Consider the following 27,768-nt stretch of genomic DNA (forward strand, 5'->3'; position numbering starts at 1 on the left):
GTTTTGCCCGTCGCCGTCAGCAGCCGGGCCACCGCCGCGAGGACGGGCCCTGGGTGGGGCTGGCAGCACCCCAAAGCCGGCCCTGCGCCGGCGCGGCGCCCTGATTTCCCCACGAAGGGGGTGAAGCTGGCGGCAGTGCTCGGCGATGCGGCTTTTTTGCTCGGGTTTTGGCAAACGCAGGGACCCCCCGAAGGCGGCGGCAGCAGAAGAACCAGGCCGGTGCTCGGCCGCCTTCCCCCGTGCCGGCCCAAGCCCTGCCGGGTGACTCAGCTCTGAGTCTCCTTAGGAGAGCCCTAATTCCCCGCAGCTTTCCGGGCCTTATAAGGAGCGATTGCAGAGTTAGGCTCGTTTAGCTAATGGGTTATTACGGTGATAAGCGCCTCTGTAACGCCGGCGATCTCCAAACACCGGAGCTGTTTGCTGCTGATCCTTGGCGATACCCTCCGGGTCAGGTCAGGCCTGTTCTTATTTAACAGTCGGGACAGACGGACGGATGGAGCGCCTTCCCCGTGGTTGCAAAACGCCGGCGTCGGGATTGCTGGCTGTGGGTCCTCGGACGGTGCCGCCTCTCCTCCGCCCGGGATGTGGTTGGAATTTGCGTGGCTCCTTCTTCCCCGGGAGTGGAGTCGGTGCCTCTCCCTCCAGCCAAGCTTTTTCCAAGCGGGGTTTTTTGGGCTGGATGATGAAAAACAGACCAAAAGGTTTAAAATGGGCTTTGGCGTCCCTGAAAGCCAGTCCCTGGTCGTCCCAGCCGGCACTGCTCAGCCTCATTTCCAGGGGAGCTGGCTCTTGCTGGGTGGTTGGACCCAAAGGGTCACCAGGATTTTTGGGAACACCCCCTCGAAGGGTCCTGCTGAACAGCTTCCAACCACCGGTGCTTCGCTGCAGCCGCGACCCCAACCTGGCCAAGCTCACCCTGTCATGGTTCCCGAGGCTGGTAGTAAAAGCTGTAAACCCATGGTGCCGGGCTGGGGTAACCCTTGGGGTGCACAACTGGGGAGTTCAGGAAGCGTCTTCTGTACAAGGTGGGTTTTTTCCAAGCAGGAGGTGAGTGCGATGCACTCCATTGTCTTCCCAGCACTGGCCAAATTGCAAAACCCTCCTGCCTTCCTCAGAATGTAACAGAAGGGGCCCAAAACATGCTGCCCCCTCCGCTTCGGGGCTGTAAACAGGAGGCAGAGCATGTTTAATGCCAGCCAGGAGGTAAAGGAGGGGGTAGGGGAGTCCCTGTGGCTCTGTCCCTCCTGCCCCAGCTGAATTCGGCACCTTGGAGGGGCAGCTTGCCGTGAGCTGGCTGCGGTACCCCTCGGGGTTGCTCCAGCTTTATGTTGGAGGAGCTCCTTCTCCTGGAGGTTGCCCTGGCACCGGCAAGGAGCCGATGAAGCTTTGGCTACGGGACGGTAAGAGGAAAGCCCAAAAATAACCATGGGGGAGCATCGCCGGGGACTGCCGTGCCGGTGGCGCATGAGACAAGGGCCCAGCTCAGCGCCTCCTCTCCTCCGCCCGCCCGGCCCCGGCCAGGCGCAGCTCACCGCAGCCGAGGCTGCTGCAGACAAACAAGCTGGGCAGGGAGGGGTTTGCTTTAACCTGGCTGCGCCTTCCGCCTCCTGCACCTGCCTCGGCCTCCTTAGAAGCGTTTGCTGCACCGACAAAGCTGGCTTTCTCCCCTGGTGGTCCAGAGAGCCTCGCTCAAACATCCGTCTTGTGTCTCGCCATCCCTCTGCCTCCTCCAGGCTTCCCGGCGTGAAGGAGGATGGAGACGGCGGAGCCTTCCCCCGCCGGCATTTGCATGGGTCGTTTCCTGGTTGTTTGACCCGAGGTTTGGTAGCGCCGGTGCAGGTTGGGAAGGCACCGGCTGCTCTTTGCTTCCTGCCGCAGTCGGTTTGCATCAGCTCGATGGCGGGTTTATCCAGGAGCAGGGTTTTCTGGGGTCTGCTGGGACGGAAATCGCCCGCGTGCCAGCTCTGGGTAGTTTTGGCTGCGGGGATGGAAACGGGCCAGTGCTTGTTTCTTATCGCAGCGAATTCTCCCCAGGTGAGCGATTTCCTTGGCAGCGTCCCACCCTCGCGCGGGCTTGACGGGACGGGGATGGCGAACGCGAGATCCTGACGCTTGTAAACAAAGCTGCGAGGAAGGGGGCGTGAAGGGACTGACGTGCTGCCGGCGGCTCTGCCGGGCTCGCGCCGTGCCGAGGCTGCTGCCCCGCCGTCGCCAGCCGCTCCGTGCTCTTACCCGGGCCTTTCCCCACATCCTGGTTGCTTTAGGCAGCGCGAAGATAATGGGCAACGCTTCGCGTGCAGGCGCTGCCGTGAGCTGTTTTCCCCTGTTGTAAAGCCCTGAGTGCTTCCTGCACCTTCCCAAAACCACGGAGCGTGCCGCGTCCCGCTGCTCTTTTGTTTTTGTGACCAAAGTTTCCAACTTCTTGGGCCTTGCTGAGGAAAACGTTCCCTGGAGTGACAGCGGCAGACGAGTATCTGGTTAAACGATCAGTGCTGCTGAGTGCTAGCAGAGCCCAAGTGAAGTTTCTCTTGGGTAATTGTTTTAACGGGGGAGCGAAGGGGTCTGGCCCCATGTTTCAGATCCGTGGGAGGGCTCCTCGTTTCCCAGGGAGCCGGAGTTTGTGCGAGGAGCGTCCACAAAATATTTTGGAAACAAACAGATGGCTTGTCGAGACTTGGATGGTGAGGAGAGCGCTTGGAAAAGGGCAGGCAGAAATACCTTGACGTTGTTTTTGGAGAGCAGGAGGCTGACGTGGCCGAGGTGTGGCGAGGGGCGGGCGCCCGGCGCTGTGCGGGCACCTACCCCAGCTCCGCGGTGCTGCCGTGGCCGTCGCACGCTGAGCAGCTCCCGCCTTCGGGGTCGCTTTAATAAGGACCATGAGCGACGGCTGCCTGGGTGCTGATGAGGTGTGTCTGGGACAAGGGGGTCGTGCTGTGCCGTGGGTGCGCGGTGCCGGTGTCGAGCTGTGGACGGAGAGTGGGCAGCCCCATGGAGCGTTTCGGGTGTCCCTGCGCTGCTTTAGGGCTCTTTATACAGCCAGGGTGTCTCCTCAAAAGCTTGCTGAGCTTCACACGGTGCTGGATGTGGCTGGAGTGCCTTTTCGGTGGGTGGCACTGGTAGGAAGGCTTTGGGCGAGGAGTTAAGCGGTGAAGGCAAACAGGGTCCAGGCTGGAGCCTCCGTGGATGCTCATGGTCGTGAGCCAGGGGTGCTTTGCTGCTGAAATGGGCTCTGCTCGGCCGGGGCTGTGCCGGCAGAGGACGGGCAGAGCCGTGGGGGCGCGCAGCCATCGCAGTAGGGCAGAGAGAAGGGTGAATCTGGCAAGGTCCCGGCACGTGAGCTGGGAACGGCTGCTTTCACCCTGCTCTGGGGCTGCTACCGAACGCTGTGTGTCAGCCCCGCTGTAGCTGATGAGGGCCATGACTCCTGGCAGAGGAGGGCATGCGTGAAAACGAGCCTGGCAATCGCTTCTCCGGCCCATCTGCATTACCTCAGCCTTGGCTGGGCCACAGATCCTCCAAGCCCTGATGGGTTTGATAAATGTAGTTGTCGTGTGCTCACTATTACTCATTTTAATCCCAGCGTTACTTCGCAGGCTGCAGCTCAAACCGAGGGGGAAGGCAGCCTGTCAGGGATGCTGGCCTGGATCTCAGCTCGTACTGGAGCTGGATGTAAAAAGACTTTGAGGGAGTTATAAAACTAAAACCCGCCTCTCGTTTTAGGAGAGCGTGAAGGTGCTGCGGCTGACGCTGCCGAATGACCTCCCGGGCGACAGGCGCGAGCAGGCGAAGCAGAAGGTAGGTCTCCCCCGTGGCTTGGTTTGGTGTTGAAAATACAGGTCTGTGAGTTAACTTAGGGAGGGGGGAACAGGCGCTGGGTGGAGGATCAGTCGCTTTATGCTTCGTGAAGTGGAAAACTCGCCTCTGGTCTGTTAAACGTTTCGGTGCCGGTTCCCAAGGCCGTGCTTAGCACCGCGTTCGCCTGCGAAAGTGCATGATGCTCATTTGACTGGAGCTGGGCGAACCGTTCCAGCCAGTCTCGCCTCTCTGAAATCTCTGCTGCCTCTGTCTCTTGCAGCCAGTGGGAAAAGCCTTTGCCATGGTGGCCAACAGATCCAGCAACGGTCACTCCCTGGCCTCCGAATGCATCAAATCCAACGATGGCGATGAGGAGATCATCAAGGTACAGGCCCTGCCTCCCCGGCTTTGTTGCAAAGCAATCTTGTTTAATAATTGGGGCTGGAAAAAAAGGTTTTGTCTAAAGCTACACCAGTGAAAATCTCCATGGTGTAGCTGCTGATTGGGCGGGCGGGAGGCTTGGTGCAGTGCTGGCAGCACCAGCTCGGTGGGCTTCCCTGGCGCTGGGGGGATGCAGCGTGAACCTGGGGCTGCCGCGGTGGGGCTGCGGGGCTGGGGTCACGCAGGAGGAGGAGCAGCTTCAGAAAATGCCAGGGAAGGTTAACCACAAAGGGGAAACCTGCGGACAGCGTGTCTCGGGAAGCAGCGAGATCCGGTGTCCCCATCCCGGCGGAGGTGGGCTGGCGGCTGGCATTACCGGGCTGGTGGGCGTCGGGACGCTCTGACCGGCTGCCCCCGTCTTTCCTGGGCAGGTTTATCTCAAGGCACGGTCCGAGGGCGGCATGAACCACGAGGAGCACGTCAACCAGCTGAAAAGTGAAGTTCGTTACATTCAAGAGGTAGTTAATGACTGCAGGGGGGCTCTGGCTTGCGCGCCGCTGCCTGCACCCGCGGGGGCTTGCGGCGAGGGTCCGGGGCGCTCTGCTTCCCCCGGCGCGTCCCGCGGGGTTCCACGCGAGCGGGCAGCGATGCCCGCCCCGGCTGCGGCGCTTGAGCCCCGGCTGAGCCCCAGCCGCTCCGGCAAACTGGCAGCGGAGCTGAACTCCGCAGTTGGTTGACTTGCCCGTACAGGGCAGTAGCCTAATCAAGCGCCATAAATTAATTCAGCCTGACTAATTGCTCTGCTATATGGACTGAATTTGAAGAGAATTGCGTGATGACTTTCCCCCAAGGCTGTCCCCTGCATGCCTGGGTGCGGCACAACCGGAGCCTCTTGTTAAAAGGCAGTTTCTTTGGTATGTCTCATCTCCCAAAGTAAACTGGTTGATGAGGCTCTCGGAAGGTTAACCCTTTCCTCTGCTCCTTGTGGGGATGTTATTTCTGGAGTGCTGGTTGCAAGGCACGGAGGCGGTTGCGTGCATGTTCTGGTCTGGGCAGCTTGGCCTAAAACAAAAAAAAAAAAAGAGAAAAAGGGGAAAAAAAAAGATTAAACCTGGGCTCGCTCTCGTGGGGGAGTTTCTGTGCTGGGTGCTGGCCCCAGGGAGCAGCGAGGGGCAGATCTGGTAGGGTGGCTGCCAGATCTTTTACGTCATCCTTCTGACTCCTCTGCCAAAACACATGTTTTTCCCCCCAAAAGAAAACAGCCTGTTCCCGCTGCGTCCTGCCTGCAACCCAGACCTGCCCGGCCCCCGCCCGCCCAGGGCTGCAGCGTGCCGGGGGTGTTGCTCACCCAGGCCTTATCTCGCAGCCACCTGGATGCCGCAGATTTTGTGCGTGATCCTTCCCAGTCCTGGGGCTTCGACTTCAGCTCTTCTGATCTGAGCTTTCCCGTAGCTCCCCACAGCTTGGGTGGAAACAGGAGTGAGGTTTTAAAAGGGCCTCTTAGCAATAGTTGAGCGGGACTTAGACCTTGTCTGGCCGCGAAGGCTGAACGTAGCCCTGTCAGAATAGCTGAAGCAGTACGACTTAATCCTGCATGTGAAAACCAGGGAATAAGCTAAACCAGTAAGTGACGGTGGTGGTACCGGTCTGTCCGCATCCAAGGGAAGTGCCCTGCGCTGGGTTGTGGTGTAAAAACCCTGGGGGTGTCTTGACCCGGCTGGATCAAAGTCAGGGATCGCTGTCCCCAGGTTAAGGGCTCGATTGCTGACCCGAGAGCCGCACATCGTGCTCTCGCTTGTCCCTTGTCCTGCCGCTGCTCGCTCTCCAGCAAGCTGCTTCGCCCCAGTGCCTCGGGCATCTAAAAACAAGGGGTAGGGATGAAGCCACGCTGTTAATGCTTTGAGAAAGCTTTTCTTTGAAAAGCATTTGGGCAGCGTTTGCTGTAAAAGCCTGTAAATCATTCCTCTGGCTCACTTGCTCTGACTAATTCGAGTAGCTGCAAGTCAAGACTGTACTTGTCGGCGTCCTGCAGCGTGGCAGAGAGGGAGCGGGGGAACAGCAAGGGTCTTCTCAGCCCTTCAAGGGTGAAGTTGACGACTAATGCATGAAAAATCAGAAGCGTCTTCAGATTGCTGCTTTTTAAAATGTTTTTTTCCTTCCCATGATCATGTGGGACAGCTGCCTCGCGAGGATCGTATCTGCCAGAGACGGTGCTGCTTGCAGGCAGGGCTGTAGTAAAACCAGAGGGTCAGGCTGGCAGAGAAGCCATCGATTGCATATCGGCACAGGGCATCGTAGCAGCCGCCGCGCCTTCATGTGATTTCTGTTAGGCTGAGTGACACTGTCCATGCAGATCAAGCTAAATTGACTTGCCTTTGCCAGGCTAGAAGTTCTTTGAAGAAGCTGCGGGAAGACTTAAGTAGTAAACTTGAGAACAGACAAGGAGATAAACAGCATGCACAGGTAACGGGAGCATTTCTCGGGCGTTAAATGACATTGACTTATTAAAAAGATGTCATCTTCGGGTCCGGAAAATGATAGAAGGGGCCTTAAAGGTCGAGGCGCTTGTGGCGAGCGAAAGCCACGTTGGCACCGTGTACAGGCAAATTTCGAAACCCACACAAGCACGTAACGAGGAGTCAGTAAGCGGAACGCGTTGGCTGGCCAAACGCACTGTTGCATGTTCGTTTGCAGAAAAACCCCCGGGTCTCGAGGTGCTGCGGTGTCCCAGAGCTAGCTGTCTGCACGCGACCGCGCGCTCGCGGCTGCGCCGGCCGGCCTTACCTCCCTGTCCGTCTGTCCTTTGCTTACGCAGGTCGTGCTGGAAAACCAGAACGGGAGCTGGCTGGATGCCGAGACGCTGCGTGCCGATTCCTGGGAGGACCAGGTACGGAGCTGAAGAGGGGGATTTCAGCGCTATGGGAAGAAATATCGGGTTTAGTTTGATACCTTCCTCCCAGCAGGTAACTTCGAAGCTGTTCAGCACACGATCAGGCGCTCCTGCAGCAAACTCCAGTCTTTTCACCAGGGTCAGATCAGAAACAGAGCGCAGCTCTATTAGAGCAATAAAAATGTGCATAATGGGTTTTTAAACCTCTGCACACCAGGGTTTTTTAGCAGAAGGGAGAACAGGAACCTTAAGCTGGTAAATATTTCTCCAGCTCTTTGTCTTTCCCCTGGCTGGGGCAGGTGCTCTGGGCCGGGGTTTCGGGCTGGGTTGCTGCAGACCTGGTTCACGCTGCGGGGTTTCAGGTTGCCCAAGCACGGATCGGGATGGCATCCTGCAAACAGGGCTTGGAAGGCAACCAAAGGGTACTGTGGTGTTATCTTGAGGGCTGGAAGCTGTTGCTCAAGTGTGGGAGGTGAGGGCAGGAGTGCCCTTCATTTTTTTTTTTCAAGCTGAGAAGTGATGTTACCGGGCTTTGTCACCAGCAGCGCTGCCCACATTGGGGCGGAGGGCTCCTTTGATAAGTCCCAACTGCTCATCCCCTCCCGTTGCCGTCTCCGCAGGAGGACGACTGCTCAGGTGAAGACGTGGAGAAGATCCGACAGACAGCAAAGAGGCTGTTCACGAAGCTGCAAGAGGCTGAAAAGCGCCATCAGTTGGAAAAGAAAGCCTTTGAGGTGACTACGCTGCGCACTTCTCTGCTGGGGGAGTGTGATTTTTATTTTATTTTGGTTTTTGTTTTTTTCTTTTTGGAAGTCCTCTTCTCTGAGGAGCTGCACGGGCTCATGAGTTTGGGCTGCCGGAGGTGTCTGGCTTCTCCTTGCAGAGCAGCAGGCTCGGTGCACGCTGTGAAAATACACCGGGGAGTCCAGACCCGGCCAAACCCCAGCAAACTGCCTCCCTGGCTGCCCGGGCGCCTCTGAAGACATAAATGCTTTCCCAGTTAAAAATCACATAAAAGGGGCAGCCAGGTTGGAAGGCGGTCCCCAAAAACTCTGCCGAGCCTTCCCGACCGCAGCCAGGCTTCGGTGCGTGAGAGGGTGTTTTGTGGGGAGCGGGGGCCCTCGGGGTGTCCCACAGGTCGAGCGGAGGCAGGGTCTGCGGTTCCCAGCCACGGTGCTGGGCTGCTGCAGCTGTTGTGGCCTCTCTTGGAGCTCGGCCTCCCCACCTGGGGGGCTGTTCGCTGAGCAGGAGGCACCCCGACCCATCGCATGGGTCTTGTGGGCTGCCGAGTGGTGCTGACGAAGCTGCTGCATTTGCTTTCCTCCCATCGTCGGCTCCGGTGATTAATGGCCCCCTTCGGTGTGTTGCCTAGTGACGGCTGGTGTCCCGGGTGGGCTGGGCCTGACCGCGTCACCCCGCAGCTCTGAGCGCTGGTGGCAGCGGTGACGTCCCGGCTCACATCCTGTCCCGCAGACCAAACTGGTCCTGGGAACCCCGGGGGGATCCCCGCAGCCGGACGGGTGACAGTGTCCGCAGGGGAAGCACGTTTAAGCGGTGACCGCTTCCTCGGGCATGGGGATGTCCGTCTGCTCGCGGCAGCGGCGCGTGCCCCGAGGACATCTGTCTTTGCGTGTAGGAAGTCGTGCGGTTTGGTGGCATTTTGGGGTCTTTGGTCAGCCGTGGTGCCGACTGCGAGCTCTGAGCCCGGACGGAGATCCCCGGGGACGGCAGGGATGGGTGTTTTGGCAGCGTCCAGATGTTCTCGATGTGGCTTGTTGTCTAAGCCTGCTCTCCAGCTGTCTGGGGACCCACGGGGATGCCCTTGTCCCCTCGCGGCTCCCGAGCGTTGATACAGGCGGGGGGCTGGCTGCTGAGGTCGGTTCCTTGGACAGGGGGCCCGAGAGGAGCCTGCAAACAGCCCCAGAGCGCGTGTGGCTGAGAACGAGCATGTCTCTTGCGTTTGAGGAGCCTTTTATTGCTACAGCATTTAAGCGCTCGCTCCTTTGAAGTGCTTTGAAGCCGGGGAGCTTTCTGAAGAACCTCTTCTCTCTGAAGCATGTTGGGTTGTTTGCTGAGACACCCGGCTGCCTTCAGCAAGATCTGCCTGCCAAGGCTTCGAGCACCGGTGCGGCTCCAAAACGTTGCTCGGGAGAAGGGGCTCCGGCGGCTCGTGTATCCGGGAGCAAGGGTCGGGGGTAAAGGCGTCTCTGTCTTGTTTGCAGAGGACGATCTCGCAGTACCAGGAGGAAGCGGAGCAGACGAGCTCTGCCCTGCGGAGAGCGGAGGAGAGCATCCTGGAGAAGGAGGTGCAGGTGGATGAGCTGCACAGACTCCTGGCAGGGATGGAGAAGGTACCGGCCCCGAAGCTGTGGTGGGATTAGCTGATGGGATTAGCGGAGCTGCCTGGTCCCGCTCTGCTGCGGCGGGGGAGTGGGAAAGCCTGGTGGTGATGAGTTTGGCAGTGCTCAGCACAGACCCCTGCAGCGGGTCTCAGACCGGCTGCAGGGTACCTACCGTACGGGGGAGGGGGTTTGACTTCCCAACCAGCTTTAACCCAAAAGCGTCGGGCAGAGCCAGCTGCTGGGAACGGCTGAAAATCAACTGCTGCTGATTTAGGCTTGCATTTCTCACGTCTAGAAGATCTGGTTGGTCTGTGCAAACTCTTCCAGATATCCTGGAAACGAGTGCACAGTCTAGACAGCCACCTGGTTCTTCTCATGGGGGCATTAACACAACCTCCAGCCTTGGTTTTTTTCTTTTTCCAGCTGTGGTCGGCTCGTAGTAACATTAAAGTCATAAATCTAACAGTGCAGCGTGAGCGTGAAGTGATCTGGGACTGCCTTCCCTGGCCCGAGAGCAGGGAAGGAGATGGGTTGGTGCCTTGCCTGTAACCTAGGGGTAAAGGAGTGGGACGTCTGCTGTCGGTCATCTCTGCGGCTGCTTTTGTCTGTCTGTCTCTCACATGTAAATTTAATGCTCGTGAAGACAACCCGCAGACTGAGCGGGGAGGCTGCGCTGAGCCTGCCCGGCTCCCTGGGTGTTTGTAGTTTGCTGCTGTGCAGCGGAGGCCAAGCAGCATGTGTTGCGACTTGTTTCCGTGCGCGTAACTCGGCCTCTCGCTCTGCCGCAGGAGCACAGGAGTTTGCTGCTGAAGATGAAAGAAGGCGAAGCAGAGCTGGCGAGGCTGAGAAGCGTGGAAGGTGACAAGCTCGCCGAACAAGACCGGTGAGGCTTGGCCTCCGGCTCGGCTGCCAACTCCAGAGCAAGCCCACGCCGCTGGGTCGGGGTGTCAGCTCGCTGGGGCATGACTGCACATTCCTGCGAAGGGCGTGCTTGCTCTCTGGCTTGCAAAACAGCACCCTACTCCCAGGAGCTGACTAATCTCCAAATACCTCCTGCAGTTTTGCCCTGCTCCGAGAGATCCGGAGCTGGGCTGCCCAGAGACCTCTAGCGGCCCCGCTGCGGGCTGCGAGCGTGGGGCAGGTCCTGCCCTGCTCTGGGAGCCTCCGGAGCACCCGATTCTCCCCATAATGTTGGATTCGTTCCACCCAGCCGGGATCCTGGTGCTCCAGGGGCTAATTGGCAATGGCTTGTTTCTGGAAGGCCTTGTTTGTGGCCTCACTCTTCCTGATGTTCCTGTGTCCCCGCAGTCTGTGGTTCCTACTCTTTGTGGCTCCTGCCTGAATAGGTTTTGTCTCTGCCTCTCCTTACCTCGTCTAGTCAAAATATTTCAAGACCTGTGTGGCTGTAGAGGAGACCTGGCTGATAAAGGTGCTCCGGGCACAGCCGGGTGGGTGCTCCCTTCCTGGAAGGCCATGCGATGGCTCCTGGACTCTCGCCCTCTCCTTTTTCCAGGTCAGCCCAGCTGGAGAAGGAGGTGGCCATGCTGCGGGAGAAGATACACCATCTGGACGACATGCTGAAAAGCCAGCAACGCAAAGTCCGCCAGATGATCGAGCAGGTGAGAGGAGCAGGGCTGGGGTGGGAGGACAGATCGGGGAGACCTGGGCGGGCTCAGCGGGGACTTAGGAAAAGAGAAAGGAGGGGAAAAAAGATCTCTTAAGCAGCTTGGAAGCAAAGAATTGCTGGCTTGTGGGGCTGAGTCCCTTTGCGAACCGAAGGGACACAAGTTCAGAGGCAGCCCAGAGCCCTGTCCTGCAGCAGGGACTGACCCCGGGGTGACAGCGTAAGAGGAGTGCTGCGCGCCCAGCTGGGCCTGCCGAAAGAGTTAAATCAGAAACTGCATGAGCGGAGGCTCCTGCACCTGGGGCTTAATTCTCATACTTAATTTGAGGCTTTTTTTTTGATTGGTTTTTATGCAGAGCTTGGAAGTTAATGCTGTGTGTGTCAACAGGCGGAAGGGCGGCTGGCTGAGCTGCCCTCCTTCCTAGACGTTTCTCCAGCCCAGCCATACACGAGAGGGATTTTCAGCCGCTGTGAACTTTTCTCTTACAGCTCCAGAACTCCAAAACGGTGATTCAGGCCAAAGATGCCGTGATCCAGGAGCTCAAGGAGAGGGTCGCTTACTTGGAGGCTGAGGTGCGTCTCAGCAGGGCCGTTTGGGGGGGGGCAGCGTGTCTGCTCCGAGCTCACACGCTCCTGTCGAAACCTCCCGGTGTGACCGGCTTTGCACGCCTGCGGGTCGTGGCTGGGTTCCCTCGCGGCGACGAGCTTTGCTCTGGGCAGAGCGGCCGGCAGCAAAGCCCTTCCCTGGCACCGACACCTGCTTCGTGTAGGAAAATGTGCCCTCCGCAGCCCCGAGGGCCGTGCTGGTTCTCTGAGCTGGTGCGACGGTTCCCAATGCAGCCAGCATCGCTGGAGCAGCTGCGAACTCAAGCAGAGTCCAAAATAATCTCATCAAGCACATTTCTCTGGCAGCAAAACCCTTCTTGCTTACAAAGCTGCAGCTGAGCGCCTGCGTGTCAGAAATTAAAATGGCATTCCAGCCTCTGGGATTGTAAAAAGTGTCAAACCTCTCTCCTTTTTTGGATAAGAACTGAGCCTGCCTTGGCACTTCCAGTGTTTTCTTCCCTCCTCGGTGACTAATTTTGCTAATTTCTGCGTGGGGACAGTGTGTGTGAACACAGCCTGCCATGAACCCAGGTGGAAAACAGCCAGCGAGAGAGGCTGTGTGCTGTTGGGTTTCCGTATCAGGTGTTCGGCAGGTCTTACAAACCATCCTGTCTTTCCTCTGGCGGGCCGTCCCGACGTAGGGCTGGGTCTCATTTCCCTCGAGAAAAAGCTGCCCCACCGCAAGAGATTACACTGGAGCGACCCATGTGCCTGCAGCCTGCCTGTCCCCAGCCGCCCGTCGCTAACTGGGGCTCTGTCTCTTGCAGAACCTGGAGATGCACGACCGCATAGAGCACTTGATCGAGAAGCAAGTCAGCCGGGGCGGCCACAGCTCCAGAGTGCGCTCGAAGTCGGAGTATGTGAGCAGGTACGCGGGGAGCACCCGCCCTCCAGCGATGGGGGGTAACCCTGCCTGGCTGCTCAGCGCCTTCGTCTGCAGGTCCATGTCTTATCTGGGGCAGGAGGAGCTGTAGCCTGGGACATGAGGCTGGACTCGGGGATGCTCTTCTGGAAGAGCACTGTATTTTATTTTTTTTCTGTTGGCAGAGAGGTCCTCTGTTCCTGCATCTCTCCTTCAGGGGACTATGGGGGAGCAGAGGTCCCTCCTGTGGGCAGTTTTTTGGGGGAGCCATCAGCGACCAGGGCTGGGGCAGGGCCTCCCCCACAGGTTTTCCCCTCAAACCCCATCCAGTTCATCTGTCTGAACAAATCCTTTCTCTCCTGCAGCAAAAGGCCGACGGGCCCCAAGCCGCTGCCTCTCATTCGAGTAGTGGAAACATGAGTTTCGAGGGCCGGTCCGAGCTGAAGACTCTCCCCTTGTTATCGTTCACTGGATTTCCCTGCTTGACTGCCATCCTCTGTGCTCCCGGAGTCTCCCCGGAGCTGTCGGCGGAGGGCTGTGCCCTGGAGAACTGTGGCAGCCGAGGACAGACGTAGCCGGGGCAGTCCTGGCAGAGGAAGGAAGGAGGTTTGCGAAGCGTCCACATTGCTGTCCCCACGGGGTCCCAAGGTCACATGGATGCCAGTTTGGAGGCTGGACCAGCCGGCCCCGGCGTGGACGCAGTGGGTCTCTGGCTGGAGAGCCAGGCTCGCTTTCCCTGGTCAGTCCTGGGTTTGCCGGGGTTGCTCTGCGAGAGCAGCCTTTGCTTCTGAAGGGCCTTGTCCAAACAGAGCCTCCCCTTCAGCTTGCAGCTTGCCAACATGGACTTGGGGTTTAACCTTTTTTGGTTTAAAAAAAATAAAAAGGAAGAAAACAAAAAAGATTCACTCTTAAAAGAAGAAAGAAATCCTCCTGAAACCGGACTCCTTCCTACAACGAAGCCCAATGCGTGACAAGTTGGGAGCCTCCACCTCCGATCTCCAGCACATATCAGGCTGCTCCGGACTTGGCAAAGGCTCACGTGGCCAAAACTCAGTGTATCACCATGCTTTTCCCAAGAGCGTAGAGAAATTGTACCTGACGTACGTGTAGTGTTTGAACCCAGAGGCTGTTTGGTTTGTTACCTGTATTTATTTCAATAAATTATTGGTGTCTTCCAATGATGCGGTGACAGGCATGATTGCTGCTGTCCACCTCTACAGGAGCACAGTTGAGGACTGCCTGTCCCATGCCTGAACTGGAAAATACCAACCAGCTTCCTCGGGGCTTGCCGGTTGCTGCCTGTCTTGTGCGCGCCCGTGCTCAGGGAAGGAGCTTGGGTACCTCTAGAGGAAAGGTGTTGGCATTTGTACTGACCGTGTTAACACAGAAATACATGTGCCTTAATCCCTCTGCCTGTAGTTGATTGAATAGATGCAAACAGTGGAAATGTACTGGGACGGGGTGTGGATTTGGTGTTTTGGGCTGGGCTCCCTGCGTCTCGAGGTCGCTGTGTGCACGTTTTCTTTATTTTTTTTTTTTCTTGCTGCTGCGTCAAACTCTGTCAGGCATCCTGCTCCCCTTCCTGCGCTCCTCGGGAGCCAGCCAATGCTGTGTCCAGCACTGTCAGCCCTGACTCCTGCGGGGGTGAGCGCCGTGGGCTCAGCTGGCTGCTTCTGAGTTGGAATTAACCATCCCTTCTGGCTGCCCCTTCCAGGCAGCCTGGCCCTAGCACCTGGGGGGAAGGTGGACAGGCTCGGGGTGAGATGTGGTTCAGCATCATCCCAATGCTGAACCAGAGCTCCTCCACTTCTGCTGACCCTGTAGCGCATCTCTGAGGGCTTCAGAGAGCAGCCTTGGAGCAGCCCCTGCCGTCATGAGGTGCGACCTGGGCTCTGGGCTGTCTCGGGGCCGGACCCTGTGGTATTTCGTAGAATCATTAAGGTTGGAAAAGACCTAAGATCATCAGGTCCACCTGCTACCCCAACGCCCCCCTGTCTCCTAAACCATGCCCTGAAGTGCCATGGCTACATGTTGTTTGAACCCCCCCAGGGACGGTGACTCCCCCCCTCTCGGGGCAGCCTGTGCCAGGGCCTGACCCCTCTGGCAGGGAAGACATTTTCCCTCACATCCAACCTAAACCTCCCCTGGCGCAGCCTGAGGCCGTTCCCTCTTGTCCCATCACTGGTGACTTGGGAGCAGAGACCAGCCCCCCCCTCACTCCAGCCCCTCTCAGGCAGCTGCAGAGAGCGAGAAGGGCTCCCCTCAGCCCCCTCTTCTCCAGGCTAAACCCCCCCAGCCCCCTCAGCCGCCCCCCAGCACACTTGTGCTCCAGACCCTGCCCCAGCGTTGCTGCCCGTCTCTGGAGGCGCCGCAGCACGTTTCGGTGCCTCCCTGGCCCTCCCGCTCCGCGCAGCAGCCCGTGCCCCCGCCTGCGTGGCGGCCGGGCCCCGGGCGGTGAGGGGAGGCGCCGCGGGGCCCGCTGGGGGGGGGGGGGGTGCATCTCCTCGGGGACAGGGGTGTCCCCTCCCCTACCCTGCGGCGGTAGCGAGGCCTGCGGCCCCCCCCCCCGTGGTGAGGCCTCTCCGCCACCGTCACGCCTTATGACGTCACAGCGGTGACGTCACGGCACGCGCCCCATCCCGTTGCCATGGCGACGGCGGAGGAGCGGCACTACAACTCCCAGAAGGCCTCGCTCCCGCCGCGCCGGACTACATTTCCCAGCGCCCTCCGCGGGCGCGGAGGTGGGGCGGGAACTACATTTCCCGTCGTCCCCCGGGGGGAAAGGCGTGGCGGCGGGCGGTGCCTTACGGTGGCCGGCGTGGCGGCGGTCGCGTGACGAGCCGGCCCGGGCGCTGCTCGCCAAGATGGCGGACGAGGAGGGCGAAGGGCTGCCGCGCTCGGCGGCGGCTCCGCAGCGGAACGGTGGCGGCGAGGGGGCCCCGGCGGGGCCGGGCGGCCCCCGCGTCGTCCGCATCGTCAAGTCGGAGTCCGGTTACGGCTTCAACGTACGCGGTCAAGTGAGCGAGGGCGGCCAGCTACGGAGCATCAACGGCGAGCTCTACGCCCCGCTGCAGCATGTCAGCGCCGTGCTGGGCGGCGGGGCGGCCGACCGCGCCGGGGTGCGCAAGGGGGACCGCATCCTGGAGGTGTGAGTACGGGGGGGGCCGCCGCCCCCGCCCCGCCGCCGCGCCGCCGCCCCCTCCGCTGCGGGAGGGCCGAGCCTCGGGGGGGCTTCGTCTTGGGGGGGGATTTGGGGGAGTCCTGAGGGGGCTGAGGCTCTTTGGGGGTGTACTGAGCGGGCTGAGCCTGCCTGAGGGATTGGGGCGTCCTGGGGGGATGCTGAGGCTCTTGGGGGAGCCCGGAGGGGGCTGAGCATGGCTGGGGCTTGGAGGGGGTCTTTTGGGAGCTTGTAATGGGGGGCGAGGCAGCTCCCTCTCACTGGGGATGTGGGGGGTTGGGGGGCGTGGCTGGACCTCACTGGAGGCTTGGGGGGCTGGTTTGTTCTCCTGTCACCAGGGGTTTTGGGGGGGACCCCTACGGGGGGGTGCCCTGGGGGATGTTCCTATGAGGAGCTGTGTTTGTCTGCCCAGATGCTTTGGGGGCCCCTGATGAGGGGGTCTGGTCTGGTCTTCTCTCCCTGGGGACTTTGGGGAGCTCTTACTGGGGGGGCTGGGCCAGGTTCCTCTCCCTGGGACCCCTTAGGGGGTCTGGCCTTGCCTCACTGGGGGTCTTGGGGACCCCTTATGGTGGGGCTGGGCCAGCCTCGCATCCCTGGGGACCCCTTTATACAGAGAGGGGTGTAATCAGGCTTCATCTTCTCCTTGAGGGTTTTAGGGTACCTGTTTTAACAGGGAGTTGTGGGCCAGCATCTTCCTCCCCGAAGGATTTGGGGGACCCCTTTGGGGGTGGAGGGACACAGCGTCCATCTTCTTGAAGGCGAGGCACTCGTTTTTTAGGGGGTTCTTTAGGGGATCCCTTTCTTTGTGGGGTATGCGGAGGGATTGAGTGTTGCAGCCTTAGGAAGGAGCCCCTCTGGGGGCGGGAGCCCCTCCCTTGGAGGGTGAATGTGGGGTCCCCTTCGCCAGCTCATTCCTGGGGAGATTCTGTCCCCACCTTTGTTTCTGGGGGCATCCCTTGGATCGCAGAGCAGGAAGGGCTCGCAGGCAGCAGATAGCTGTAGGAGCCACGTCCATGGATCTGCCTCCCCGCAGGGACCCCGGCTGGGAAGGGGCTGGTGGAAGGGGGTGGCTGTGGTGGGGAATTTGCTGAGCTCCTGGAGAAGAGCAGTTCCTGGGAGGGATCGCTGGTAAGGAGGGGAAGTAGGTTAGGAGATGCAAAAGGAAGGAAGGGGGAGCTCACCCTGAGAAAGTGCGGAGGGGAGAGCAGGGGGAAGGGCCCGTGGCTGGCAGAAGCTGGTACTGGGCTGGGTGAGCTCACGGGCGCCTTTGCGGAGAGCCGGCGTGGGCTGGGACGAGGCGTGTGAGGGTGCAGACACTCCTCCGGTGAGCGGGACCCTCGGTCTTCAACGTGGAGACCCTCCTGGGGGGGGGCAGGGGGATGCTTGCACAGGGAGGAGATCTGGCATGGCAGGATTGCCGCCGCAGGAATGGCTGGGCGAGGAGGGGGACCAAAAACCCCGCTTTGGGACAAGACAGGGTGCCCTCTGGAGCTGGTGGCCTGCCTTCCCCCCTGCCCCAGCCGTGTGGCTTTGCAGAAGGCAGCAGAGATGGAAATGCACGCTCAGGGATGGGACTGGCTGCTTGGTTTTTCTTCCTCTTGGTCCCTGGGACCTCGGGTTGTCCAGGGCTGTGCGGTAGCTGTTTCTTGACAGCAGGAATTGTAATGTGAGCCTGAAAACATCTTTCCATGGGAATGCTTCAGCTATGTTGAAACTGATCTTCCCCACCCTCCCCCAAAAAAAACCCTTAAACTTTGAGCCCATGTTTGTGGACTGCTATCAGCTAAACCTCTTTGAGGGCGTTCTGTAGCCTCAGCCTGCCGAGGTGTATTTTCCTTAGCGTGTTCCCCTTCGTCTTGTGGTTCTCGGGGTTGGTTCTGCCCGTGCTGAGCTGCGCGGTACCTCCTGATCCTTATGTATTTGTACTTCATGCTGAGTTGGTTAAGTTCAATTACTTATTAATTACAGGGATTTCATAGCAGCAGGAATGCTTTGCTGCCAGTCTTTGCAGGCTGCAGTGTGTGAAGGACAACAGCATGTGTTTGGGCCCAGCAGCGAAGAGCTGTTCTGACTAGCCCGTGGCTAGAGAGCTGGCCGTGCCCTGCAGAAAGCTCGCTGTTGGGATTTAGCTCTCTCCCGTGTGACCCAAATACTTTATGCTTTGATTTTTCTGTGCGGAAGGACGGTTCGGGGGGGTGAATTCTGCACCTGGAGGATCTACTTGAGAGAACAGCATTTATTGACCAAGGGGAAATATTTTGTACGCGTTGCAAGGTGACAAGCAGAAACTCTCCCTTGTGCCCGCTGTGGGGAAACACTTAAAATGCCATGTTTGAAACCAGAGGTGGGTTTTGAGGCTGGCGCTGGAATCGGGGTTTGGTCCCCGGCATCTCGTCCGGCGCGAGATGAGGAGCCAACCTTTAGTCTGTCGTCAAACCGCGCAGCGGTGCTTGAAAGAATTAAGACCTGCTGATAACGATGGTTAATAAGCGGGGCACGAGGGGCGTTTGCCCGAGGCGCGCTGGACGGCTGGCTTTCCCCTCCGTGGGGCAGGGAGCAACTGCGGCTGGGAGGGTGGGGGATTTCCACTTGCTTTATCTGCCGCTTCTCATCTCCCGGGAGAAGCTGCTTTTAATTTGCCCATGTATCTTCTTGCAGCACTGCCAGGTTGGCTCTCGCCCTTTTCCAATATTGTCCATTGCTTTTGTTAACCTGGCTGCATAAATCAGCCCCAAAAATATTGCACGGTACCAGCCGTGTTTTGGCGGTGTGAAGACCCCGTGTCTTTGCACGCTCTGCCAAGAGGACGCTAATTCTCCCTGGGTCTATTAAAATCCGACTCCTGCAAGTAAATCTTAGCACGGTTGTGAGTTGGAGTAGAAAACAATAAAACAAGACTCCAAAAATAGCTCTGATTTCCCTTCCTTTCCACAGCAGCACCCTCCACACAATGGTGGGGGTGGGGTTCCCCGGGAGGCACGGGGGCCCATCCGCCGCCGGCGCAGCGATGCCGGTGCCCGGTTCGTCTGCCCGCAGGACCCGCGGTGGGTGCGGTGGTCACCGGGGCGGGGTAAGGGCCTGGCGCGGCGGTCGGGATCGCCGGCTCCTCGGCGTCTTTACGGATCTCGTGTCACGTCTGAGTGCCGAAAGCACGTGCAGGTTAGGTGTTTTATGAACAGGCTGTTTACTTCCGAGCGGGGCTTTGTTTCCCCCTCCTGCAACGCTGGGCAAACCGGCCTGGGAGAGAGGTTTTGTTTTGGAGCAAGAGCTTGAAAGACAAGATTCTTCCATGGCGTGGCCTTGATGGAATTACTGTGGCAGTTGCTGCAGAGTAACAGGGTGTTTAGCACGTCGCCCCACGTCCCTTCCCCAGCCTGCTCTGGACGTGCACGGTGCTGGAAGACCCGGAGACCTCCCGCCCCTGCGCGGCTGAGGGCTCCGGCCACAGCGACAGGAGTGTGGTTTTCCTCTGCGAGGTGGAGCGCGACCTGCTTCCCAGTCCTCCTCCAAAGGCAAAGGATGTTTCGGGTGTTGTCCGAAGGGTTTAGAGTCCTGTGCCCGCTACAAAGTCCTTCCTTGCCATCCTTCACTGCCTCACGCTCCCGTGTCTAGCACCTGGCTCAGACCTCTTGTTTCGAAGGCTGGTTTTGCAACATAGCTATGGCGTGCTCTCTAATCTTCTTAGCTGGTTGTGCGCTTGTGGGTGTTGAGGGCATTGGAGACAGACAATGAAAGCTAATTTAGTTCTTGATTATCACCCTGAATGACAATCATAACTAATCTTGACAGAGAAGAAAATCTCACTAGTGTTTGGTCTGTTTGCAGGGAAGCTCGCTCAAAAATAATCAAACAGATAAAGAAGGGATTTGTTCTCAGGATTATTGAACTGTGTGTGGTGGAAACCTGCTCCGATCTAGGTGAGATTGCAAGGGTAGGGGGATACCGTACCCCGCCAGACCGGAGAATTGGTCTCTGTCCCTCATTCCCTGCATCCGAAAAGCATCTGAAACGGTCACAGCACCGGCTGCTTTGAGGGAAGGTGTCGTATCCCTCGATACGGGTCTCGATGGAATAACCCCCACTGGAGACAGCTTCTTCCCAACCCTCCTGGGGAGTGACTTGGGCCTGTTGTGCGGGATAAGAGGCATTTCCCTCGGGAGATTAAACTCTTTGTCTCCTCTTGGTCTAAAGTCTTGATTTTGTGCATCGACTTGGGACAGATAAAGCTCGTTCTGCTTTGGAAAAGTCCGGAACGGTCTGTAAAAAGGAGGCGGCAGCTGCGTGCCCTGCTTATGCACAGCATTTTGCTGCTCACACGAGGGGCGCCTTGCCAGAAAACCCCCTTCCCAAGCGGTCAGCAGGTTTTGCCTTGGCCCAAAGTCTTCAAGGGTGTCTCTTTCCTTAACCTCAGACAGTTTAGGAAGTGGATTGGGTCGGCGTTGGAAGCTCTGTCTTGCGCGCCTGGATGGTGGGAAGGTGGAAGATGTGCGGGGATGCACGGCCCCCTCGCTGCTTCAGAGGTGGGTGGTGGTTCTGCTGCGGTCGCGGCAGTAGGAACTCGGGAAACATGTTGAGTTTGGCTTGCAGCCTGGCGAGCCTAAAACTGCTCTGATCACCAGCTGATAGATGTCTTTCCTCCCCCCACCTCTTAAACACACAGTCTTCCCGGTAGTGCTCCTGAATTCACCCCAGCCTTTCCAGGCTGTGTACCTCGCTTTCCTGCACGTGTTTTCAGGGCATTTTACCATGGGTCAGCATCTCTCCCCCTCTTAGGAACAGGGCTGCTGAAGCGCAGGGGTGGATCCGCCCGGTTAAGGCTGTAGATTAGAACTGGGAATAATTCAGGTCTCCTGATTGCGCCTTCAGCCCGTGCTCGGTGTGCTCAATAAGGCTGGCATTGGCTGTTCGAGTGAAGAACTGCAAATATATCTTTTCTTTCTTGAGAGATAACAGCGGTGGGTAAATGAAGAACCCTCGTGTGCTGGGTTTTCCATTAAGTGTACAATTAGATAAAGGCAAGAGCCTTTTTATCTACCCTGGTTTAACACTTCTGCGGTATATTTAAACGGAACTCTATATGTGCCTAGGAATGGTCACGGTGATGAACCTGGAGAAGTTTAAACGCGTCTCTGCCGCCTGCGCTCTCTGCTCCTGCTTTGTGCGGCTCAGGATAACGAAGCGAATGGGTGAGTCCCCGTCGGCTCTGTGGAAGCAGCTGCCCCACTCCTGATAGGGATGAGCTGCTGGGAACAGGCTGGACGTTGGTGCCCGGCGTTTTGCGGTGGCATTTTTTGTACCCATCGCTTCCCTTCCTCGCTCACCAGTCTGAGCACTGAGGAAGCAGCAACGGACGAAATATAAGGCGGGGGAGAGTTTCCTTTCACTGGGATTCAAACCTGTGCTTGCAGAATGCGAGCTGCAGACTGAAGCGTCATTGAGAGGCCTCGTGAACAGCCGTACTCCAGGCTGCTGTTGGACTGGGATGCTGTTTGGAAGAGCTGGAGCCTGCCGGGCTCTCCACTGACGTCTCTGGGGGAGCGTCTCATGACAGCGGTTTTCAGCGTGTAGTCTGCAGCTCCCTGGGGGGCTCATTGATGTTGCTCGGAGCTCTGCGAAAGAGCGCGGTGGGAAACCAAAGCTGCTGTCACAGGCTTGAGCTTGGTCGTCAGTAGCTTGAACTGAGCCGGGGGAGGTTCTGGGTCTACAAAAGGAACAGATAAAAATCATTGCTTTGATGTTGGTCAGAAAGGTTACACTTAAAAGTCCAGCTCTGTCCTAGCACCAGGGCTTGTGGTTTAGCAGTCCTGGTCGTCTCAGGGTGGTTTTGCTGATGGTTCAGGGAAGGAAGACCCAAAGAAGCCTTGACCGAGAACCTGTCTCCTATTGCTGGTGTAGAAGCTGATTGCAGTTAACTGCTCCTGAGTTTCCAGGGCGGAATTGATACAGATTTGGTTTCTGAAGTGTCCAAAGTGTTGTTCCTTTTTCAGCAAGACTGAAAGCTCAGTACTTCTTTGCTTTTCAGTAATACTTCGCTTTTAACCTTCTGAAATGTGAACATTCTTTGTCTTCTTTCAGGGAGTTTCAGAAGTGTTAATTTGCAGGGAATCCTTGCTCTTGCGATTGGAGCGGCTGAATGGCGCTTTGCCAGAGCGATGCGTGTAAATATGCACAGGGACGTTAAAACTTCCTTAAAATGTTGTAAGAGGCTTCTGTGAAAATCGTAAATAGCCCAACCTTCTTCTGGTCTCTCCCACATCACAGAAATAGGAAAGGTCACTGGAATTGCACTTGTTAGTGTCTTCCTGGGTGGTTTTTTTTGTTAATCTGTTTGGAATAATATTGGACAGGGTCTGGATTGCTTAGCTGTAAAAGCCGAAGGCTGGCATCCCTTCTTTTGGGTGATTAGACATGGGGAAATACTGCTTCAGCCTCAGCTGAACAGCCCTGGCGTGGTTCCGTTTGAGGAAGGCTTGTGCTGACGGCCGTCTGGCTTTGGGGACTGAGCGGTTCGGCGCTGGAGCCAGGGAAAAGCGCTGCCTGTCGGGGAAACCATTTAGCTTGAATGGTCTCGGGTGTATCGTGCAGCTGAGAAACTTAACGCTCCTCTGGGAGAAGCTGCAAGGAGCTGGGTGTGCTGAAGCTGCTGCGGATCGGTCCGGCGAATACGGGGCTCTCCGAGGAGCGGTGAAGGGAGCCGACAGTGCCGCAGCGGCTGCCCCTTTGCAAACGTGCCCCTTGAAGCGTTGTCGGTGGCGTCGCGTGGAGCTGTTTGTGTTTGGCTTTAGCTGGATTCAGGAAGGGACAGGGATGAAGACGATGAAGCGCCTGTTTCCACAGCTGCTATGGCAAGCCTGGAGAAGCTGTCCCGCGCCGCTGTGTCCAGTAAGCTTATTCATCTGTTCATCTTTATTTCCAGAACCCCTCCCAAGGAGGCCGCTGATCCCTGTGGTGACTGCCCTTGTCGCTGGATCTCATCTTCAGCACTCTTCTTCCTTCATCAGCCCTTCTCAGAGCAGGGTAATCTGTCACCGCTGCTGTTGTCTCAGCACCGCGATTTTAATCTCTCCCACAGCTGAATATCGGTGAGAACCGGTGTGTTACAAGAAGAAGCAGGGGCACAGGGAGCTTCTTGGGTTACCTTTTGAATTTTACGGGCTTGACATACAGCCCTGGACAGGGCTGGAGCCAGATGTGTTTTGAGCCAAGCGTCAGGAGCTGGAAGATGCAAAGCGCCGGCTGGGGGCGATGGGGACTTGGCAGACCGTCCCTGCTACGAGGCAGGTGACATGTGAAGTTGTGGTGCGACTGGCTGCCGCTGCCGGTCTTACTCCTGAGGCCTCATCTACGCGGCAAGGCTCTCGCCAGCCTGGTTGTGTCGCGCCGGGCTGGGAGAGGGGTGCGATGCCAGGCGGATGCAGCTCTGCTCATTTTACACGGGTTTTGCTGGTCTTGCCTTGGCTGCAGAGCTGGGCTCTGACTTGTGCTTTGCTGTGGTGGCCCTGTGATGGCATGGGATGGCTGAAGGTGCTTATCTGCTAAAAAACAAAGCCCTAAAGATGGCTTGAGCAGTTCCTGGGGTGTTTCTTTTTGGATGGTTTGTCGGCTTGGTCAGTACTTTTCCTGAACAAAGCACAAAGGCAGGCCGTGGTCTTAATCTCCAGGAAGCTTATTGCAGACTTTCTTGTGGTAAAATTTCCTTGTCATCTCTTGACAGACCGACAGTTGGGAAATTTTAAGAAGTCTTTGCGGAAAATGAGTCATTTGGTGAACAAATGGGAGAAGTGAAATGTTCTTCTCTGTGTCTCGGGGATCTTGCTCGTTAGCGTTGGCACGATGGGGAATTTTGCTGTGTCAAACGCATGCTTCGTCCTCAGGGTCTCCCGGTGTTTGCCAGCTGTTCCCATTCTTGCCAAGAACACTTGCCGATAGGTGTCCCTGGGTTCAAACGTGGCTGGTGAGTGGGGCGTTTTCTGCGCCGTGCTGGCAGAGCGAGCAGGTTTGGGGCAGCGAGTGGGGTGCTTCAGCAGCTCGTCCTCCTTCCAGCCAGGGGACCGTGCCAGCCCGCAGCTGCTGCTCACCATCTTTGGCCCAGTGCTTTGGAAATTCAGTCTCAAAGAAGCTTTTCAGTTCATTATGGTGAACAAACACCGGTCTGCTCTGCCCCCCAGCATGTATTTTTTGCAGCGGGATCTTGCCGAACCACAGGCTGAAGATCTTTCGTTAAGCATAACCTGCCGTAATTCCTGGAGCTTGGCTTCCCCCGTGGCACCAGGCAAGCCCCGACGGGCGAGTGCCGAGGCTGGCGCGCCTGATCCGGCCCCACGCGTGCCAGGGTTTCTGCCCTCGCGGTGGTGTCAGCGGGCGGCAAAGCGTGCCGCTGCCTCGGGTCACAGTCCGGAGCCTCAGCCCAGGCCTGTCTCGGCAGGCGTCTTTGCCGGCGTGCTGGACCGTGCGCTGCGGCACGGGCCTGTGTTCCCTTTGCTGCGGGGAGACGATTGACGACAGAAACGTGGTAATGAGTGCTTTGGGGTTACGTTGTCTTCAGCTCAGCCAACGTGGGCCCTTAGTCACGGTGAGTATTGAGCTAGACCGACCTTAACCAGCACCAGGAGAACTGCTTCTTCCCAGTGCCCTGGGGGAAGGCGAGCACGCTTGGGAGCCCCGTTGCAGCCCTGTTTAGGTGGGGATGCCCCTGCCAGAGGGACAGCGTGCCAAGGCTCCGCGTTGCCCCATCCAACAGCGCGCTGAACAGCCCCAGCATCGCTTCTGCCCACCGACTTCAGGGCTTTTCCTGCCGTAGCCTTCCTGCGAGGCAGCTCGCATCCCTGGCGAGGCGAAAGGGAAGCCGGGCACTGAGGGAGGGAGACCTGCCCACCATCCTCCATCGGGAGGTGACAGAACGCCGTGCTCCTGGTGTAACTGCATCCACGTTTGGTGGTGGGCAGCTGAGAGAAGTGATTTGTCGGAGGAAGTTGCTCTTTGAGTGCTGCTGAAGTCTGGCAGGCCTGGCCGTGGTCTCCACCCGCGGCGCTTTGCTCCGCCACGAGCAGAGTTCTCTTCTATTTCCCATCCCTGGCAGAAGAGAGTCTCGTGCCGTCTGCGGTACGTCCTTTGTGGAGGGAAGGATTTGTGGGATCTGGTCGTCATCCGCCGCTCTTGTATCTGGACGTGCTTTCTGTAAGGCCTGGAGGGACCCGGCCCTGCGGTCGGCTCAGCAGCCCTCTCTGGGACTGTGCACGTCCCCTGGAAGGGCAAAGGTAACGCCTGGGTCTTTCTTCTGCCTCCAAATGGAGGCAGAAGCTTGAGGAACAAAGTACCTGAGTGTCCCATTGTCTTGGGAAAACGCGTTCAGCTCTCGGACCCCGCAGGTCCGTGGCCACCCAAGCAGCGCGTCGCTCAGCTGTGCTCCTCTCGCCTCGCCCGCTGCTCCTGGTTTGCCTGGGTCGTATCAATTACTGTTCCCTTTCCTCGTCGGTTTGTCGATGATGATTCCAGCCTGAGTTGCTATGGTGACTTTATTGCAAAGGTGCGAGTCCTCCGGCCCCGCGCGCCTGCGGTACCGACGGCTCCTTCCCACCGCCTGGCACAGCACAGGGGCGAGCAGGGCCGCTGTTAAAGCCGCGTCTGATCTTAGGAAGAAGCCTGCTGGGAGCGATGGAGAGCTGGCAGTGGGTGTTATCGCTTTTTTGTGAATGAAATGATGCATTGCAGTCTCATTGTCTGGAGTCCCAGGTCCTATCCTCGCCCCTCCCAGGGTTTGGTGTTGGCTGGGGGGGGAAACGGGTGGCAGCAGAAGTCACCAGGGGCTGAGAAGGGTGTGGGAGAGGAAGAGGAGGCAGCTGGCAGTGTGTTTGTGCTCTGTCTGCTGGCAGAAGGGAAAGCACAGTGCCTGAGGTCTTTGCTGATGGGAAGTTAAGCTGAGGACCTAGTCCCAGCCTAGCCGGGGCTGAGTAACTGAAAAGCAGCCTTGACTTTTGTGGCTAAGCAGCAAGTCCTGCAGCCTGGGTCATCCCAAAGCCCCTGCTGCTGGCTGGAGGGGCTCTGCCTATCGCTGGCTGGAGATGGGCTCGTGGTCGAGCGTGGGACAGTGACAGAACTCCCCCACCCTTCATCCTTCTCTCTTCAGGGCAGGACTGGGAGGTGTGGAGGAGAGCCATTACGGCCGGCCAGCCCTCCTGGCGTGGGCGAACGGCAGCCTCTGCACAACGAGTCTCTGGCCTTTCATCCCATCCACCAAAAATCGTACTTGGGCAGCGGCGCTGTAGGACGTTGCGGAGGGGGTTTAATTCTAGGCGAGTGGAGGTGACCTGGGATAAGCGAGCAGGGTCAGGTGCAAAGCGAATGTCTCTTTAACGTGATGGTGTTGGTGTCTAATAGCTCGACTTGGTAACGAGGGCTGCTCCCTGCGACCGAAGTGGCTGCTTTGGAGGCCACGCTCCTGCCCTGTAGAAAAGCTGGCCGGTGAGGAGGGGATTTTCCCTCTCCCTGAACTTAACGGCCTCGTTGCTGTAAGAGCTGTGCTCGGCTCCTCGAGCGCTCTTACCCCACGGAGCCCAGGGGCTGTGTCCGAGGGTTGCTCCGCTGTCCCTTCCCTGGAACAATATGGGAGCGCTAAGGGGGCCGATAACTGCAGGCGGCATCCGAGCGGGGGAAGCTTTCTCGTCCAGCTCCTGGCGCAGTGCGAGCGCTGCCTCTGGCTCACAAGCTCCGCTTGGGGCTTTTTAAAACTTGGTTTGGAGCCTGGAGGCTCTCACTCAGATTTGTAAGTTGAGATCAGATCTTTCTAGGGCAATTCTTCTGAGTAAAAGTCTGATAAAAAATGATCGATGTGAAGTGGTAAGAGCTGTTCTCTTCCATTTGAGAGCTGGGGATTGAAGGCTAAATCCTACACTTGATTTAAGGCAAGCCGGGATGGTTCTGTGACTGGCACTACGTCTTCGGCAGTGAGATGATGACAGGCTGTTCCCAGGTTCTGGGAGGAGCAGCTGATTGCCGGAGGGAGTATTTGAGAGCCCTTTCTCTCCCTGCGCGGTCAGGATTCGTGGCTGGGGAAGTGCAGGCTGCTTTCCTCTTGCACTCCCCTGAAGCATCAGGTAAAGGCTGTAGCCAGCAGCGCGGAGTGACGGTGGCGCCGGGTTTTCTGCTGGAGAAATCCCTAGGCGCGAACAAAGGCAAACTGGGCTGTGGCACGGTTGGGAATCTCCTTGGCTGGTTTGTTCCAGGCTCGTCCCAGGCGGCTGCTCGGGAAGCAGAGGTGAAAGGGACCTGTCGTCCGCGGTGCTCCGCAGGCTCACGGCCAGAGCGCGGCCAGGCTGAGTGCAGGGGTGCCGTGGGTGAAGCTCTGCCTGTTCTTGTTTACACAGGGAATGTTTCGGATACCAAACTCTTCACAGAGACGCTTGTGATGACAGCAAGTTTATGGAGGCTCGCTACTAAATTTAGCTCTTATTAGGAGGAACAACAGGCTTATCCTTTTCCAGATTTGGTAGAGAACCTAACAGCTCTCTTTGCTTTGAAATCAAGTCATAGGTCTAGCATCCTTCCAGGCTGGCCAAGGTAACGGTCCGTACCTTCCAGGCAAAGCAAGACCCAAACGATGGTTCACTGAGCTCGCCGGGAGAGCAGGAGTGTCAGGAATGCTTTAGAGGTGGCTTGGGTATGTCTTGGGTCTTCAGAGCTTTCAGGGGGCTCCTGGAGGGCTTGGGGTGTAATTGTGAGGAGCTCTTGTGATCCGGTTGGAGCCATTTAGGAAGCAGAAACACGATACTCACCGTAGCAGTGTTCCCGGGCTGTGTGGGGCAAGGCAGAGCAGTTTGCCTAGAAGTAACCAAAGCCAACGTCATCTCCTTTGTGTTGCACCGAAGCAGGTGTGCTCGTGGGTGCGGTATCTTGGACGGGAGCACTGGCTTCTGAAATGACGTACCTCTGAGTCTTGCTGCCTGCTTTCTCGTTCTTCTTTGCCTGGAAGCTTCAGCTCAGGTTTAGGGAAGCTCAGGTTTTGGAGCTGTAGAGGATCAGGAGATGGGCTTTGCCCTAGCAGAGCAGTATGTGTTAGGCGTTCGGTGTTTTCTTCCCCAGTTCTGTGGTCTC

General features: G+C 57.9%; 3 protein-coding genes across 9 annotated transcripts in view; 2 read left to right on the forward strand and 1 right to left on the reverse strand.

Annotated features, from left to right (window-relative positions):
• PSMB4 (proteasome 20S subunit beta 4) overlaps positions 1 to 4,765 on the reverse strand; it is a 25,776-nt gene extending 21,011 nt beyond the window's left edge. The window contains exon 1 of the mRNA XM_075075190.1: positions 4,762 to 4,765. The gene's annotated coding sequence lies outside the window, so the exon portion shown is untranslated. The remainder of the gene's footprint in view (positions 1 to 4,761) is intronic.
• Positions 1 to 13,910, forward strand: part of TUFT1 (tuftelin 1) — a 14,607-nt gene extending 697 nt beyond the window's left edge. Inside the window, exons 1-13 of one of the 6 annotated variants that reach the window (XM_075075182.1) lie at positions 117 to 452; positions 3,721 to 3,795; positions 4,076 to 4,180; positions 4,608 to 4,694; positions 6,559 to 6,639; positions 6,992 to 7,063; positions 7,687 to 7,800; positions 9,289 to 9,417; positions 10,197 to 10,291; positions 10,922 to 11,027; positions 11,522 to 11,605; positions 12,406 to 12,506; positions 12,866 to 13,910. In XM_075075182.1, coding sequence (XP_074931283.1) covers positions 357 to 452; positions 3,721 to 3,795; positions 4,076 to 4,180; positions 4,608 to 4,694; positions 6,559 to 6,639; positions 6,992 to 7,063; positions 7,687 to 7,800; positions 9,289 to 9,417; positions 10,197 to 10,291; positions 10,922 to 11,027; positions 11,522 to 11,605; positions 12,406 to 12,506; positions 12,866 to 12,920 — 1,200 coding nt within the window. In that variant the 5' untranslated portion in view covers positions 117 to 356 and the 3' untranslated portion in view covers positions 12,921 to 13,910. Of the gene's footprint in view, positions 1 to 102; positions 453 to 2,632; positions 2,907 to 3,720; positions 3,796 to 4,075; positions 4,181 to 4,607; positions 4,695 to 6,558; positions 6,640 to 6,991; positions 7,064 to 7,686; positions 7,801 to 9,288; positions 9,418 to 10,196; positions 10,292 to 10,921; positions 11,028 to 11,521; positions 11,606 to 12,405; positions 12,507 to 12,865 lie in introns of those variants that run through there. The other 5 variants (XM_075075184.1, XM_075075183.1, XM_075075186.1 and 2 more) reach the window with 5 other exon arrangements.
• Positions 13,911 to 15,333: 1,423 nt separating this feature from the next.
• The window catches only part of SNX27 (sorting nexin 27), a 33,321-nt gene continuing 20,886 nt past the window's right edge, over positions 15,334 to 27,768 (forward strand). Inside the window, exon 1 of one of the 2 annotated variants that reach the window (XM_075075469.1) lies at positions 15,334 to 15,648. In XM_075075469.1, the coding sequence (XP_074931570.1) occupies positions 15,365 to 15,648 (284 nt within the window). In that variant the 5' untranslated portion in view covers positions 15,334 to 15,364. The remainder of the gene's footprint in view (positions 15,649 to 27,768) is intronic. The other variant, XM_075075470.1, reaches the window with a different exon arrangement.

This window comes from Phalacrocorax aristotelis, chromosome 25, assembly GCF_949628215.1.
Source record: "Phalacrocorax aristotelis chromosome 25, bGulAri2.1, whole genome shotgun sequence".
Classification (NCBI taxonomy): domain Eukaryota; kingdom Metazoa; phylum Chordata; class Aves; order Suliformes; family Phalacrocoracidae; genus Phalacrocorax; species Phalacrocorax aristotelis.